Source organism: Phaseolus vulgaris, chromosome 10 (genome assembly GCF_000499845.2).
Source record: "Phaseolus vulgaris cultivar G19833 chromosome 10, P. vulgaris v2.0, whole genome shotgun sequence".
Taxonomy (NCBI): Eukaryota; Viridiplantae; Streptophyta; class Magnoliopsida; order Fabales; family Fabaceae; genus Phaseolus; species Phaseolus vulgaris.
This window is the reverse complement of record NC_023750.2, coordinates 37054154-37071560: the sequence shown is the minus strand read 5'-3', so window position 1 is coordinate 37071560 and position 17407 is coordinate 37054154. Positions and strand designations below refer to the sequence as shown.

Sequence of the window (17407 nt, the reverse complement as noted above, 5' to 3'; positions counted from 1 at the left end):
AAGGCAATGATTTGCAAGAGAATTTCACGTTTGTTTCCAGTCAATTATGAAGAATGAAAAGAGCTCATATGCAGGAGAAGAAGGAAATTACATCCTGCGCCAATGCGAAGAAAAGCAAAAAATTAGGAAGAATATAATATAATAATAATAATAAACTAATATATTTATATAATAATAATATAAATATATTTATATAATAATTTAAATATATTTATATAATAATAATAAAAGAAATAAATTAATAATATAAATATAAAAATTATAAAATAATAATAATATACGTAAAATTAAAAATAATAATAATATAAAAAAAAGTAATAAAATTATAAATAATAATAATTAAAATAAATTTACTAAATAATAATATTAACAATAAAAATATTAAATATTAAATAAATTTAAACAATAAAAATATTTAATAATATTATTAAAATATAAATACTAATAATTAATAATAATAAAAAATTATTTATAATAAATAAAAAAATATACAAAATTTTAATTACTAAAATTTATTTTTCCTTTTTAAAAATTAGGATAAATTTATAAATTTACATTCTAATATTTTAAAAAATTAAAAATCTTACTACATACATCACATCACTCACAAATTTTAATAAACCTTTTCTAAAAATTTACTCTACATATACCTTAATCTAAACAACATAACTTTCCTCACACTTTCATCTCTAATCACTTTCTTAAATTCTCTCCTTTCTTCCTGATCTATACACACCCTTAACCAAATGGGTCCACATACCCTTATAATGGGTCTGATTGTGATTGCAATATCATCCTCCCTCAATATCACGTGTAAAGCGTTAAATACGTGTTAGTGAACATATTGTTAATGATTAACAAAACATTTTGGTTGCAGTAATCCATGTATCACAATGCAATTCCAAATTATAATTTAAAAATAGTGATATTTTTCTGACAAGAACATCGTAAAAAGCACTCCGATAAAAATGGAAAAGAAAAAGAAAAATTTCGTCCCGGTAAAAGGAGAGATGAAGAGGAGTAATAATTGGGATGTGAAGAGTCGTTAGCCTATTTAGGCAAGAGAAGTTTGAGATGATCCAAGAGAGCAGTGATACTATTCTGTGAGGATCCACCTTCTTCAACAGCGCTCCATGCTTTCTCTTTCATCTCCTTCGTCTTCTTCCTTATCTTCTCCCCTTCATCTCCTTTATCCATCAATCTCTTCACGGCCTCCTTTATTCTCTCCCCACTCACCACCTCCTCCTCCCCCTCGTACGGCGAAATGCTCCACTCCGCCGCACCCACCTCCACCCCAAACCCGTGCACCTCCGTTATTAGCTTCTCATTATAATACTGATCACTGAACACCGGCATGGTCACCATCGGAACACCAGCACTGATGGCCTCCGCCACCGAGTTCCACCCACAGTGCGTCAAAAACCCTCCCACAGCAGAGTGGCTCAAGATCAAAGACTGCGGCACCCACCCCTTAATCAACAGCCCTCTCTTCTCCTTCCCTATTTTCTCCTCAAACCCCTCCGGCATCCACTTCTCTTCCTCATGGTCCTCTTTGTTTTTCCGGTGAACCACCAAGATGAAAGAGTGTCCGGAAGCATCCAGGGCGGTGGCCAGTTCATGAAGCTGCTTGTCGGAAAGAAGAGTGAGGCTTCCGAAACAAACATAGAGAACCGAGTCTTTCTCCTTTGAGTCAAGCCACGTGAGAGACTCGTGTCTGGTCTCGTTGACAATCACAGGTTTCTTAATGCTTTGTTCCACCATGTGGTGGATGGGGCCCACATGCCAGACTTTTCTTCCTGTTAGGTTTTCGTAATGATGAGTGTACTCAGGCTCGAGTTCAGCGAAACTGTTCACGATAACTCCATGACTCTCCTCTTCACCTTCAAGAAGAGATTCCATCAGTGCTTGGAAACCCGGCAAGGGTTTGACCGGTAGAGTGAGAGGGTGGGGAAGACCCGAAATCTTGTAAGGCCCGGAATCGGAGAGAAAGACTTCGGGGTGGGTTTTAATGGCCTGGACCATGCACATGTCGAAGATGGACATAGGGTTGAAGACGAGCCTCGGGATTTGAAGACGCTTGCACAAGTCCTTGCTCCAGGTGAAGAGCATGTCAGGGATGAAGGCATCGGGAGGGGACTCTTTCAGGGCAGCTTCGACCTCAGGCTGGATGAGGTGCGCTGCCATGTAGATTTTTCCGGCGGTGGCGCTGGTGGTGGCTGAAACGAGATTTTCCACGCCTTCCGGTAGACCGACGTGGGTGTTGGGGAATTTGATGAGGTGGACGCGGATGTGGTGGCCGGAGGCTATGTCGTGGTGGATGGTTTTTTGGAAGAGTTGGGCGTTGGCGGGAGTGGCGAGGATTGTGACGTGGTGGCCACGTGAGGCAATCAAGCGAGCGAGCTGAACCAGTGTGGTTTGATGGCTTTGTGCGAAGAATGGTAGAAAGTATATTTTTAATGCTCCTCCTGGCTCCATTGTTTTTTCTTCTCTTTTCACTCTGTGGATGAAGAGTGGCTATTTATCTCATGAATATTTTAATCATATTTATTTTACTTTTTAATTTAAAATATTATTACATAATGTTTATATGTATATTACTTTTCTGTTTCACCAAAATCTTTTCCATATCTCATTCCGTATTATTCAATCTCAGCGAGTGCCACGTGTTTGCATATTCAGTACATATATTAATGCAATGTCTTTTGTTTTTTGATTTGGACGTGAGAATCACTGATTAATATCATATTCGTCTATAGAGCTTTCATGATAACAAGATTATAGAATGAATGGTAAAGATTGAACAGAAACTTCATGCCTTGTGTTTCCAACAGAAGGGGATTGTAACAGCATAATATAACACGCGTGGCCCTCGTGGGTTGGGGTCGGAGATCCAATAATTTTTAAGTATCCAATGCTGATTGACTAGAGTGAATATAACAAATAACTGATAATACCCATAAATCTTATTTTATGATTATACATATTTGTTATTGTTCATTAAGAATAACGTCTATTGTGATCATATAAATAATATCTTAACCCCTAACAAATATAATTACTAGTTATTATATTAATATCATTTTAGGTTGTATTTAGATTACATCAATGGAAATGCTACGAAAATGTCACCATTGAGGACCATGATTGAGAGCAACAAGAGGAACCAAGGCAAAAAAGTTTGCCAAGTAAACATAAATTATAAGGAATTCACGTATATGTTGGACTTGAATTTTTTAATTAAATTTTACTGAATTGGATTTAGGAAGCTTATCAAATTTAAGACATATTTCCATGTTATATATATATATATATATATATATATATATAATGTGATTGATAGGTGGAAGAGTTTATTGGTCATTATATCTCACTTAAAAGAAGTTAGTATTGAGTGCTGATGTGTTAAGCAATCCTATGTCATAATATAATTGAAAAAAGAAATAATTTTTTGTTTAAATATTTAAAATACTTAAATATTATTTACCTAAATATTTGCATGCTCTCACCAGTTAAAAGTTATAAATAAAAACAACTTTTGGACGCTTAGTAGACGTGTGTATGAAAGGTTTTATTAAAGGATTTATTGAACAAATTAATGTTTCTTTTTGTTTACTTCGTTTGCAGTTTTGAATAAGGCCACACAACTTTTGTCGGTAACGGTACAACACTTAGAAATCATAACAAAGATTCTTACAAACACGTTTTTGTTGCAAATCATTGTTGTACCTACTCCACCTAGTTCACAAGTTGTCATACTATAAAAAAAAAAGAAAATAACAAGCAAACGAAAATATAAGAAAAAATATAAAAAAATTGTATGTAAGAAGATGGTTAAGAGAAAGAAAGAGCTTTTATTCTCTTATGTGTATATTTACATCATTTCATATATAAGAAATATATATTAGTCGTACAATATTGTATACAATAATTGCGTATAATTTGATAATTATTATTTCCTTAATACTCCCCTCAAGTTGATAGGTGAAGATCAAGAACCCTACTTGTGTCGTAACGTCAAAAACTGTTACTTGTCTAGTGCTTTCGTAAAAATATCTACGAGCTGATATTGTGTCGGTACATATGAAGGACTGATTATCTCGGTTTGTAATTTTTCTCGTACAATGTGGTAGTGTGTTGATGAAATACTGGGTTCATGCTATATGTAATGCCGCTTGATTGTCACGGGAGCTGTCAAGTTACATGACACCTTTAAATCTTGCAACAGATATCACAATCAAACTATCTCCAAACAAGTAATGACCATCGCGCAGTATTCTGCTTCTGCTGATGATCTTAGTACGTTTGAACCAAGAAAAATACAATATCCAGATACGGATCTCCGAGTTGTCTGACAACCTGCCCAGTCTGAGTCACAATAAGTTGTCAATGTCAGATTGTTCTCGGATGGCAATAGCAATCCTTGTCCCGGTGATCCTTTGATGTACTTTAGGACTCGAATTGCGGCATCCCAATGAGGTTTCTGTGGAGCCGGTATATATTGACTTAGGGTCCGAACCAAAAATGCTATGTCAGGTCGAGTAACCGTGAGGTATATTAGTTGTCCCACGAGTCGCCTATATTTAACTGGATCCTTTAATAACTCTCCATCGTCTGGTGTGAGTTTTAGATATTGCTCCATTGGAAATTTGTTTGGACGAGCACCTGTGAATCCTGTATCCTGCAAAATATCAAGCGCATATTTTCTTTGTGACATGTAAATAACAGCTTTGGAACGAGAAAATTCAATCCCTAGAAAATATTTTAAATCTTAAAGATCTTTAATGAGAAATTGTTGTAATAAACAGTCTTTAACAAGCTAAATTTCTGTCAAATCATTTCCTGTCAAAAGAATATCATCCACATAAATCAAAAGGACAGTAAATGATGAGTTATTCTGTCTTGTGAATAGAGAGTAGTCTGTCTTGGACTGTTGAAATCCTATAGATTTAATCACATGAGAAAATGTTGAAAACCATGTCCAGATGCCTGTTTGAGACCATAAATGGATTTGTTGAGTCGCCATACAATGTCCTCCCCCTATCGATGATGCCTGGGTGGTGGCAAGTTCATGTAAATAATTTCATGCAATGTGCCATGTAAGAAGGCATTTTGCACATTTAGCTGGTGAGTAAACCAATTTTTGGCTGCTGCAATGGTGAGGAGACACCTCAAAGTTGTTAATTTTGCTGTTGGTGGAAAAGTTTTAGAATAGTCGACACCTTCAATCTGAGCGACGCTGCCTGATGACTTTTTACGGCAAGTGCACTATGTTTGTCAGAAGTAATAATTGTCCCTAAGAACGGATATCGATCCCACAAGGAACAGTGAATTATCGAGTACAATATTTGCTAAATATAACAACAAAACAATAAAAAGAGTTTGAAGTGAATATGTTGTAAGAAAACAAACAAAGAATTAGTTGCTTCAATTGGAAAAATAGGGATTAAGTTTTATCTTTCTCACTCTCATGTATTTTGATTAGCATGTCAATATTAAGTTCTTTGATTGAAATTGATGCCCGTATAAAAATCATTCATATCGATTCCTCGCATATAAAATCCTTAAGAATGTCCCCTAACTATCGATCTCTCGCATAATTATAAGAACAACTTAGAACGAAGCTCAGACGTTTAATAGCAATTAACATTTCAAGTCTATTCCTATCACTCAAATATGTTAAGTATTGTTGTTTAGGTCCAAACCCTAAAAATACCTCCTAGTCAGATTTAGGATTCTCAATTTGTCACGGAAAGTTAAAAGTAAAACAACAATATCAATAATTAATCAATAACTGAATATTAATATATAAAATATCACCTCAATACATAAGAGTTTGAGCATATTACTCCCAATCCCAAAGGGTAGAATTAGCCACGCTTACTTCTAGCACTTTCCATTCTCCCAATTGGATTACAATTCACTCTCCGGTGTTTTCTTCTCAATCTGACACCCTAAGGTTGAGCCTCTAGCCCCCTATTTAACCTAATTTTCTAGGGTTAGGTTCCTTCCTGTTTCACGCTAATGGGCTAAGTAATAAAACATAAAAAATGCCCAATCTTTCTTTGCATCTTTTTCCATTCTAGGACCTTCTAGCTTTCTCTTTTTAACTTAAATCATTCATCTTTAATCCAAATCTCCAATCTTCCCTAGAAATTGCAATTAACACCAAATTTGGAAATAAAATACTCTTACTCAAATAAAGATCATACAAAATATAAAAAGGTATAAATTTATAAATTAGAGATTATTTTATATGTAAATTAGCAATAAATTCTCATAAGTGCGTATATTTTAATATGAAATATTACTGAAATTAGACACTTATTATCACTGCCATCTGAGTGATACTTTATTTTATAGACCCATTTGCATCCGATGAGTTTCAGCCCAGCGGGTAACAATGTCAAGGTTCACGTTTGATTTAGTTGCAAGGCGGAAAACTCTTCGTCCATTGCTTTTTGCCAATTTGGATCAAGGATAGCTTGAGCATAAGTGTGAGGTTTTTTGGTGGTTGTGATGTTACCAAGATATGCACTATGTGTAGAAGAAAATCGTGAATTAGAAAGAAAATGATGCATAGGATACCTGGTTCCATTCAGCCGGTCTTGGGCAGTGGTCAAATGATTGGCTTGGGATCCCGTTACGTAGTCTTGAAGCCAGGAAGGTGGGGTTGATGTGCGGCTGGATCGTCGAACAGGAAGGTCAGTTGGTGAAGGTTTGGTAATGGGTGCTAAACTTCTTGGCGTGGGAGAAAAAGGTTGGTTTGATGGAGGTTCAGGTGCATTGTGACGAGTAGGAGAAGAAGGTTGGTTTGATGGAGGTTCAGGTGCATTGTGATGAGTAGGAGAAGAAGGTTGATCGAGTGAATGTTGGACAAGAGTGGGTAAGAGGATTGCGTCTGGGACGGTTGGCAGAATGGGAAAACACTTTCATAGAAGATGTCATCCCGACTTGTAAAAAAAGTGTCTGCATCTATATCAAATAATTTGTATGCTTTTTTATTGACAGGATAACCAATGAAGATGCATTGTCGAGCGCGCGAATCAAATTTTTGCTTAGGTGAAACAACAGTTGCATAATAGAGGCAACCAAAAGTTTTTAAGTGAGAAAGTGAAGGTGGGCAATTATATAACATCTCAAAAAGTGATTCATTTTTTAGTAAAGGTGTTGGCAAGCGATTAATGATATATGTGGCGGTTAAAACGCATTCCCCCTAAAATTCTAATGGTAAATGGGACTGAAATATGAGGGTTCGTGCTGTGTTTAAAATGTGTCTATGTTTGCGTTATAATACTCCATTTTGTTGAGGCGTGTAGACACACGTGCGTTGACATTCAATACCTTTTTTGAGAAAAAAATTATGCATAGAAATAAATTCCAATCCGTTGTCAACACAAATGGTTTTAATAGATGCCTGAAATTGATAATGATTTTAAGAGATGTTGGGTTTCAGACATGTGATTCATAAATATAGTCATCGACTATAGTGAGAAAAAAACGTTTTCCAAAATGAGTTGGGGTTTTATGAGGACCCCAAATGTCACAATGCAATAGATTAAATGGAGAATGAGATTTTATTATGCTTAAAGGAAAGGGTAGCCTTGTCTGTTTAGCTTTAGGACAAATACTACAATTATTATGAATGGGAATGAGATTTTTACTGATAGGTAGTAAGGAAGATGCAAGTTGTAAACACGCCGGAGAAGGATGTCCGAGGCGCTTGTGCCATAAATCAGGGTCGGTCGAAATTTGAGATGCATGGACTTGGTTTGGAAGAGGAGACATGTAGTATAAGCCTGCGTGTTGTTTACCTGAACTAATCATCCTCTCCGTAGCCAAGTCCTGCAAAAAGCAACCATGTGGAGTAAAAACGACACAACAATTTAGTGAACTCGTTATCTTACTAACGAACATGATATTTAAATTAAAAGAATGAACACAAAGAACATCAAGAACATCTTTGAGAGTGATATTGTCATTAAATTTAATTGTGTCTGTAGATGAGATGGGTGCAGTTGAGCCTGTGGGCAGATTAACATTTGGAATAAATGATGAAATGTGTGTGAAAAATTGTGAATCAAATGCAAAATGATTGGTTGCTCCGCTATCCAAAATCCATGATTTTGTAAAAGCAGAATTAATAGACGAGTTATGAGCAAGCATACCTGCAATGCTAACAAACGTGTCACTTTTACCATTATTGTTGAACGATTAAATAACCATTGTCAATTGCTGAATTTGCTCGGCGGTGAAGCCTTGTACGAGGTTTCTATCAGACTCGTTACTGATGCCTTCTTTGCCAGACATGATCTCTTATTTAGTGGATAAAAATGGAGAGGCGGTCAGAACACCAAGATCGGTGCTCTGATAACATATAAGAAAATTGTATGTAAGAAGATGGTAGGAAGAAAGAAGAAGTTTTTATTCTCTTATGTGTATATTTACATCACTTCATGTATAAGAAATATATACTAGTGTAGGAAGACTTTCTCTCTACAAATTAAAATATAATTAGGTAGGGATCCACTAATCATGGATTTTATCATTATTAAATTAATTGCATATAATTAGGTACAACATTGTACAATATCGTACAATATTGCATACAATAATTGCGTATAATTTGATAATTATTATTTCCTTAATAGAAAATACATTAACAAAGACTAATAAATTGCATGAATTATCTTATCCAATAATTTCATATAAGAGTTGCATAATGCAACATTTATGATTTTATATTAAGTATTAAAATGCATCAACATTATTTGTATGGGACGAACACTTTCATGAAAAGTAAGTCTAAAGTTGAAGAAGATCATAAAGAAAAACAATCAATCTCAACAACTATTTTTTTCTGCATAAGTATATAAAGAAAATGAAAAAAAAAAGAAAATACATATACAAGAATATAGTAATAGAATAGTTATACATCGAGTTTGAAGGGTTTTTTTTCATACTCTTCTTAATTGTTTTTTCTCTATAAAAACTCTTTATTGAAATGTTTTTCTAGAGTAACTTTTGTTATTATAAAGTGAGCTTATTGTATTATAGTTCGGAATAAATTGAAACCTTTGTCTATTTAATCTTAGTGTTTATATATATATTTTAAAACATTTTTTGCATTGTAAGTTAAAAGTGACTTGTTTGTAAAAAAAATACGTGTGTTGTACACATCTAAGAGTGACTCTTATGATAAAGAATATTTGTAAAATATTGAAGAAAAACTTTGAAAATATATTTATATTGTAAGTTAGGAGTTATCATTGAATAATATCCATATTGCACTTGTTGATTAATGAAACTTGACGAGTTACCAAAGAATTGAGTGTAGTATTTTGTTGAGACATATTGTGTTTGTATCTCTTTTTTCTTCCTTTTGTTTAATTTGATATCAAAGAAATGGGTTGCACCAGATTTGGCATGTCATAAATGGGTTTGTTTGACTCATCTTGCATACCAATCATGCTTCTTTAAAAAAAAATTGTTGGCTGCTTTTTTTGACTCATCTTGCATACCAATCATGCTTCTTTAAATTTTTTTACGAAAAAATTCTGACATCCTAAGATTTTAATTAGTGCTTAAAAACAACAAATCATGTAAGACGCAAGTATTTCATCTGAAAAATGTTAAAATATTGTGCAATCTTTCTTCAAAGTCTAATTAGGCGCACATAAGAATAAACAAATAGCACACTAAACATCAGACCATACGATATACGTAGGATATGAAAATCTTCTACTTAAATAAATATTCATATGCTTACTCTGTATTTGCAAGGAATGTCTGTTTGCCAAAGAAATCCGTTCAACATCAAATATAAAACAAATATCAAAGATTTCTTGAGACACGAGTTAAAATTATTTTCATCATGAACCTCCTGACACAATGAGTCTTTCAAATCTAACCCGATTATTCATCATGTATGATATGCACTTTAAGCATAAATTGGTGCTAAAGACTACGTTACTTATGAGATAAATGTTGTTAGTTATCAAGGACACTGCAAAGAGAAATGAGTTAAATTCAAAGTTGCACTAAATGCAAATATCATATTAAAGCTCGTGAGATGCAAAATGAACATTTATAGAAGTTGAAGTTGCCCAACAACCATAAATGATTCAACCCTCCCTTCTTGTTATTTCCCTAATCTTCACAACACCCAACAAAATACATTATAATCAAATAACACAATATAATCTTTTACACAAAATATTTAAATAGCATATGTTACATAACATAAATTCTCAACAAATTAGTTAGATTATCAAATAATGAAATAATAGGTAGACTTTGGAAGGGATGTTCAATAGAACACGAGACGTTTTCAAAAAGAACATTAGATCATCTAACAACAAAATATCTATAATAAGAAGGACCATAAGATTTTATATTGATTCATCCTAAAATTTGAGTTATTTATAGTTATTATTTAAGAATTTTTTAAAGGATTTAACCATAATCAAAATAAATCACAATCAAATATACAATGTCACTCTTAGAAAACATGATTACATTGAGGAACTTTTGATTATCTTTTTGTTTAATTTCCCCTAAAATTAAGAACTAAAGTATTATGTATTCTTACATCGATCTAGCTACAAAGAAAACAATATTAAATTTAAGAAATAACTCATAAAGATGATATATAATGAAGACTTTCTTAAAAGAGTATGAGTTCACATAATAAATGATATTACATTATTTCTTTTTCTCTTTCTCACTTGTAAAAATAATAAATCATAGAGAATGAAAACTTATAAGCTTATAGTATCACATAAATTATCTAGTATTTTTAGATTGTTTAGGAATAGACCCTACGAATCTCAACAAATGACATAAAAATGGTAAAGTTAGTGGGACAACTTATCCAATTTTATCCTTGACCACACATATTATGTACATTATTATTTTTTACTCCCCATACTTTCCTTATGCACCCCATAAATATGAAAATCACCATTTTTCCTTTTTGGTTGATGAAAAAATGAAGAAAAATGATTATTTGACAACCAGATTCCCTTATGCTAAAATACAACCCGTGACGTGGAGAGGGGTGCTTACGTGGTGGGGACAATTTTTTCAATTTGGCAAGGCATAGGAAAACGAGAAAATTGGAATTCGAAAAGACGTTTGAGTAAATGTGCTTGTATTTCCAAGAGATGACATGTTTTTATTACCAAGATAGCAGGAAACGAAAATTGGAAAGGTAGAGCAAGCAAAGGAATAAGTAGAAGCAGAGGAACGACGGAGAGAGTTGCGTTCTATATTGTGCGATGGGCATTTGTGCGGTTGGTACTGTGTGTTCCATTTGTGTGGTTGATATTGACAAAGAGGGATGACAACGACGCAGAGAAGATACGAAGTAAGTTTGGTAAGTAATTTTGGGTTTAGGGTTTTAAAGGGGTTGTTTGTTATTGGTCGCAATTGTGGGTGTTCTGTTTTGAATGAGTGACCAAATATTACTACAAAGGTGACCACCAAGTCACCAAACAATGGTCACTGACTTATTATTGTACACCACAATTTACAAACACATGTGTTGGAGATCCCACATTGACTAGAGATAAGGACCTTTTCATAGTATATATGTGGGTGCAAACCTCAACCCTATGAGCCGGTTTTATGGGGTTGAGTTAGGCTTAAAGTCCACTTTCGTAACATGGTATCAGAGCCATTTCGAGCCTCTCCTAGTGAGTATTTGTTGGGCTTATCAGGCCACCCGCTATCTTGTTGGAGATCCCACATCGACTAGAGATAAGGACTTTTTCATAGTATATATGTGGGTGCAAACCTCAACCCTATGAGCCGGTTTTATGGGGTTGAGTTAGGCTTAAAGTCCACTTCGTAACAACATGCAGTGACACAATAACACTTTTCACAACAACTATAAAACAAGTTATTCCTTAATAGAAATCTTTGTTATCACCAATATATATGACAATAAATTATATAGTATCAAATAAATTACAACAATATCCACAATGTAAATTAACCATTGCACACCCATTTACTTTAAAGCCCAAAAACCTAAACAACGTATCACTAAAACAACTACTTATGCCTAACATCTTATGCTTTTGCTTTTGTTTTTCTTGAATATGTAGTCCATGGTGTTCTCGTCACACCAGTCTTGAAACATTTTCTGGGGGATCACGCTTTATTCGAGAAAACATGTTGCCTTCTTCATTTCCTTGGTCTTCATCTTCAGGTACGTCTTTATCACTACTTTTTGGCATTTGGAGGTCTCTGCGATCTACTGAAAGAAGTTCAAGTACTGGGGAAAATATCGTCCGGAACATATTTTTTTCTTGCAATTAACAATTCAAGTAACTCATTCACCTCTTTCTCCATAATCGTAATTAATACCTCATGCTCCTTACATATGCGCATCAATTCAACAACTTTGACCATCACTCTAGCAACTTCATCCTTTCTTGGTTTGCGCTTCCTAATTCCACATCCAACTTCATGAAACACTTCTTCAACCAATTCATTGCGAAACTCTTCATTCGACGCACATAACTGAACAATAACCTATTTGTTGACATAAATAATACCAAAGTTAATTATCTACATTCACAACAACATTAATGTAATACAAATTTCAACAAGCATGACAAAACATATTTTTTATGCATACCATATCCAATTTCATTGTCACAAACTCTAACATCTATCCAATGCATAATATGAGGATATTTATTTTCACTCCTTGGCACGTGGCGCTTGTAAGAGAAGAAATGCTCCATCACCCATATCTAAATAATGAATATCAAAAATTCATTTATTATGAACTCAAATAAATGGAAAATGATTACAAACAGTTACCAATAACGTCAAAATATTTCATATTACATGGAACAAATAAACACAACCATCCACATGACAAAACAAATATATCATCACTTTTACCTTTTAAAATAACTAATGATTTCAATCAAACCTTAGACTCAATAATAACAACTTCATCATCTTAACTTCCATTACTTGTCATTATATCCTGAAGAAATTATTAATTAAACAATTTAAAACCATGAATACCACAATTCAAGTCTACAAAAACCAAAAAATATAATGCACATCAAAATAAAGTAAAAAATAAATAAAATAATGAATACAAAATTTAATCAAACTCATCTTGCAGAACCATACAAACTCCTTGCCATGAAATCCACAATGTCCAATTCTGAGTAAGGTATTGAAATTAACACCACCATTCCTCTTCAATAGGGCATTATGGAACAAATTGTAATTTATCACCACTATATCAGAATACACACAAAAAACTACAAAATCAGTCACCCAAAAATGCAAATAAAAACACCCTAAAAAACAAAATCCAAACCAATACAAACTTCAACCAACAAACCCCAACCTTCAACACTCAAAAACCCTATCCAACAAACAAACAAACAAAATAAAAAAACATTAAACCCTAAAAATAAAAAACAAACCAATGAAAACTTGATGAAAAAAGATATGAAAACAGTTACCAAATCAAAACAACAAAAAGCTCCAATATCCAAAAAGCAATCTCAATAATACAAAACCAACCTCAAAATCCGAGCGAAATCTCGAATTGCACTCACACTCGCATTCCAAATCACAGTCTTAATCAAAATCACAAATCCAATCAAAATTGTACTCTCAGAAACCTTTGCTTTGTTCTTCCTTTGCAAAACCTGCCCTTTCAACCCTAAATTTTTAAAAAAATTCACCTCAACAACTGTGCCCCACAATCCAATATTTTATTATTTCATGGTCCAGGTTATCAGGTTGTACTTTTGGTGCACCCACTTATTGGGTTGTCAAATAATCGATACTAAAAAATGAATTATGCAATTTGAAAGTAATTTTTTTGCATGAAAAAGGCTTCCGAATTTCACATTCCATAAAATTTTTAAGTTTTGGATTGCACATTCTATAAGTCATTTTTGACTTCCATATTAAGTAATGTGGAAGATTTTTTGGACTTTCGGATTGTACAATCTGGAAGTCAGTTTTTGCATAAAAAAGACTTTAAGATTTCCCTATTCGAAAGTTATTTTTCCATAAAGAAAACTTCCAAATTGTGTAATATGAGACTCTTCCAGATTACATAAGAACATTTTTTTTCCTTGAATCTATCCATGACACAACACATAAACAAAGGTGATAGTGATGACAAGGAGTGGTGACAGTGGCAAAGGGTGGCGACAACAAATGAGACACTTTTGTCTTTTAACCACCTTTATGAGGGTGCACATGAAAACTATGGGAGTGCAAAAAGAAATGACATGTACGATGTTGATTTCCAATTTCTGAAGCACATGGGACAAACGCGTTCTCTTAGCCTTTTGCAATTTTAATTGGATGTAATGTATACAAAAAAAAAAGTGATTTGGCATGTCATACCTACAAGATGCCATCTTATTTTTTAACCAATTTCTTGTCATTTAGTATAATATTCAAATAATAACTTATAAAACATCCTTAAATCTAAATTATAAAACATATTTATAACAAATAGCATATAAAGATTTATGCAATCTACAAGCTTTCCTAGGAAAGACACAAGAAAACCTAGGAGGAAGTGACATGCATACTTCTTCATCATGATCACCATGAAGAAAGACATTGTGAACTTCCCTTTGATAAAGTTCGCAACCACAAACAACGACAAATGAAAAAAATACCCAACATAGACCATCTTAGCAACTAAAGTAAATGTTTTATTGAAGTCAATACTCACAACTTGATTGTTGTCAAGAATAACAAGATGTGTTTTTTGTCGTTATAAAAGTCCATCAGAGTTATATTTAATTTTGTACATCCATTTACAACAATTTTCTTTCGAGGGGGTAAATCTTCAAGGGTCCATAATTTTCTTTCTTGTAGTTAGTGCAACTAAAAAACGAGAATGAGAAGCAAAGAAATTATTACAAGTAACATAATTAACTATGGGATAAAGGGGTACCTGGATATGAAGACTGTGTAGAAGAGGAAGAGGGTGGATTTAGACATTGCATCATATGATAAAATTTAGACATCGCATTGTATGAAAAATGTAGTTGTCCAATCATACTGAAAATTGATGACCTTTTAAACTGCGTTGGATATGATCATTAGAGGAAGTATAAAAAAGAGTTGTCATACCATCACGAGTAGTAATAACATGTCCTTCTCTTCTAGAATTTGTGAAATCCACCTTATCTAGATAACTATATGGACAACAAAAGCAATTCTATACTATGGTGAGAGAAAAGACAACTTCTCATTTTCTATATTTTCAAGCATGAGAGAAAAAAAATAATATGAGAAATGAGTTTTTAAAAATGAGTAAGCAACCATGTGTATCATTCACATGTTCCTAATTAATTGCATTAGTTGCTAGTTATATATGTTAATTAGATATAAGATGTGGAATTAATACAACTCATATATAAAAGATAAATATGCAATTTTAAATTTAAGTATATATAATTGTTAATTTTTTAATGTATTTCTTCAACAACGACAATTTGCAAAAGACCAAAAAACAATAAAAAAAATGAAATGGAAATTGTTTGCACAAGAAAAAGTTATATTTTTCTTAGAAAGATAATGTATTGCATTATTTGAAAAGTGTGATAAATTCCATAATAGAATGGTGGGTAAGAATGTATTTTTGAAGAAAAAATTGTATACTATTTAGCAAAATCATAATTTTTTAAATATAATAACTTTGATGAGACTGTGAGAATGCAAATAATAACAACTTAAATTAAAGTGAAAGTTAAAAGTAAAGAATTAAAATAGTTTTTGAATAATTTTATCAAACACTTGAAATAAAAAAAATACGAAGTTTAAATAAGAATATAACTATATTATGGTTGACTTCATGAAACCAATATCTCATGCATGATAAAGTATTAAGTGGTCCAATCTGATATACATGAATATAAGTTTAATAACATTAAACCACAATAAGAGCGAAACTAGCTAATAAAAAAATAACTCAAAAAATTGGTGAGGAAGCCATGAAAATCAATGGAGTGCTAAAAGGTTCATATCTCTACCACTTGGTTATTATTTATTTTGTTGTAAACTCTATCAAAATTGCACACTTGACTTCAACGTTCCCCACATTTAAGCTAATTAAGGTAAGAAGAATATGATTATATATCTATGCCAAACTTAAATATTTGTTTTGTTTAGCATGGAACTAGCAACAAAAAGGGATAAACATAGATTTGAAAGATGATTAATGTGAAAAATATAGTAATCAAGGAGAATTTCTTTGACTATGTACCTACAATTAAATATCAAGCTAATAGGATTTATAATGGATAGAAACAATAAATCTACTTCTTAGAGTTAATAATGTCTAACATGAATTTTATAAAAATAAAGTTAATAATAAAATAAAGCTCTATATTCATTAAAAAAAAAGTATGGAATGAAAAATACCTAATTTTAAGATTACTTTTATTTCTTTAAATTTTTGCTTTTATTCTTTTAGTGTAAAAAATTATTAAAATATCCTTTTGACGCACTATTTTACCTACATCCATTTAACAACTATTTTTTTATAATAAAATATTATATTAAAATAATAATAATAAATATAAATTAAATGTTATAACAAAATAATAGTTTATAAAGTTGTAATTTGAATATAGAGTAAATGGCGGTGTGAAATTATCATCACCCAATTATTAATATTCTGGCTGTGTAACCATATATCAACTTTTGAATTATTGATAAACAACGTTACTTTCTTTATCCACTATATGTTCTTTTAATAATAAATAAAATAAATAATAAACATATAAAATTAATTCCACAAAGAAAAGGTGGAAATTAGGAAGAACGTGTAATTATCTAATAAAAACAAGGAGAAAAGGGTATGAACAAATAGCAATTAAAAATCTCGTACACATATAATCAATATTTCATATAAACTAATAATTTGTATGAATTTTATAATATCACGTCATTTGTTTACTTTATGTTACTTAACTATAATGTAATATTTTAATAATATTTTTTAAAAATTGTTGAAAGAAAAATTACTTTAAAGGTAGAATTTTAAATTTTATATTATATCAATACACTTCAATTAAAAAAAGGTTTTGTAAATTCATGAACATGGATTTATCCTTTCTAATAGATTGCAGTCCTCAATTTTCTAACAATTTGTTTCCCAGAAGGAAAATAAAAAACCATAATTCTCAGAATGGAGGTGAAGTCATCAAAATATTATAAAACTGAAAAAGGTAATTAGATCATAAATTTTGCAGCACAGGCATGGTTCATGTATTATGTTTAAGAAATAAGATTAGAGGCATTATTTGAGGCAGAATTTTAGCAAGTGGAAATTTGTTTAAATTAGCAACGTAAGAACACATATCACTTGAAAATTATATCATTTTATCATACATAA

At 32.1% G+C, this 17407-nt stretch overlaps 2 protein-coding genes across 2 annotated transcripts; both read right to left on the bottom strand.

Moving 5' to 3' along the window:
- Positions 1-886: 886 nt before the first annotated feature.
- On the bottom strand, positions 887-2705 carry LOC137818667 (UDP-glucose flavonoid 3-O-glucosyltransferase 7-like). The gene has a single exon (XM_068622222.1). The coding sequence runs from the start codon at positions 2473-2475 to the stop codon at positions 1051-1053; it is 1425 nt and encodes a 474-aa protein (XP_068478323.1). The 5' UTR covers positions 2476-2705; the 3' UTR covers positions 887-1050.
- Positions 2706-4234: 1529 nt separating this feature from the next.
- Positions 4235-12658, bottom strand: LOC137818003 (uncharacterized mitochondrial protein AtMg00810-like). Its single transcript, XM_068621227.1, has 4 exons — positions 12644-12658; positions 12370-12537; positions 7812-7842; positions 4235-4749 (listed from the first exon to the last, which is right to left on the bottom strand). The coding sequence occupies exons 1-4, from the start codon at positions 12656-12658 to the stop codon at positions 4235-4237; spliced, it is 729 nt and encodes a 242-aa protein (XP_068477328.1).
- Between the last annotated feature and the right edge of the window lie 4749 nt (positions 12659-17407).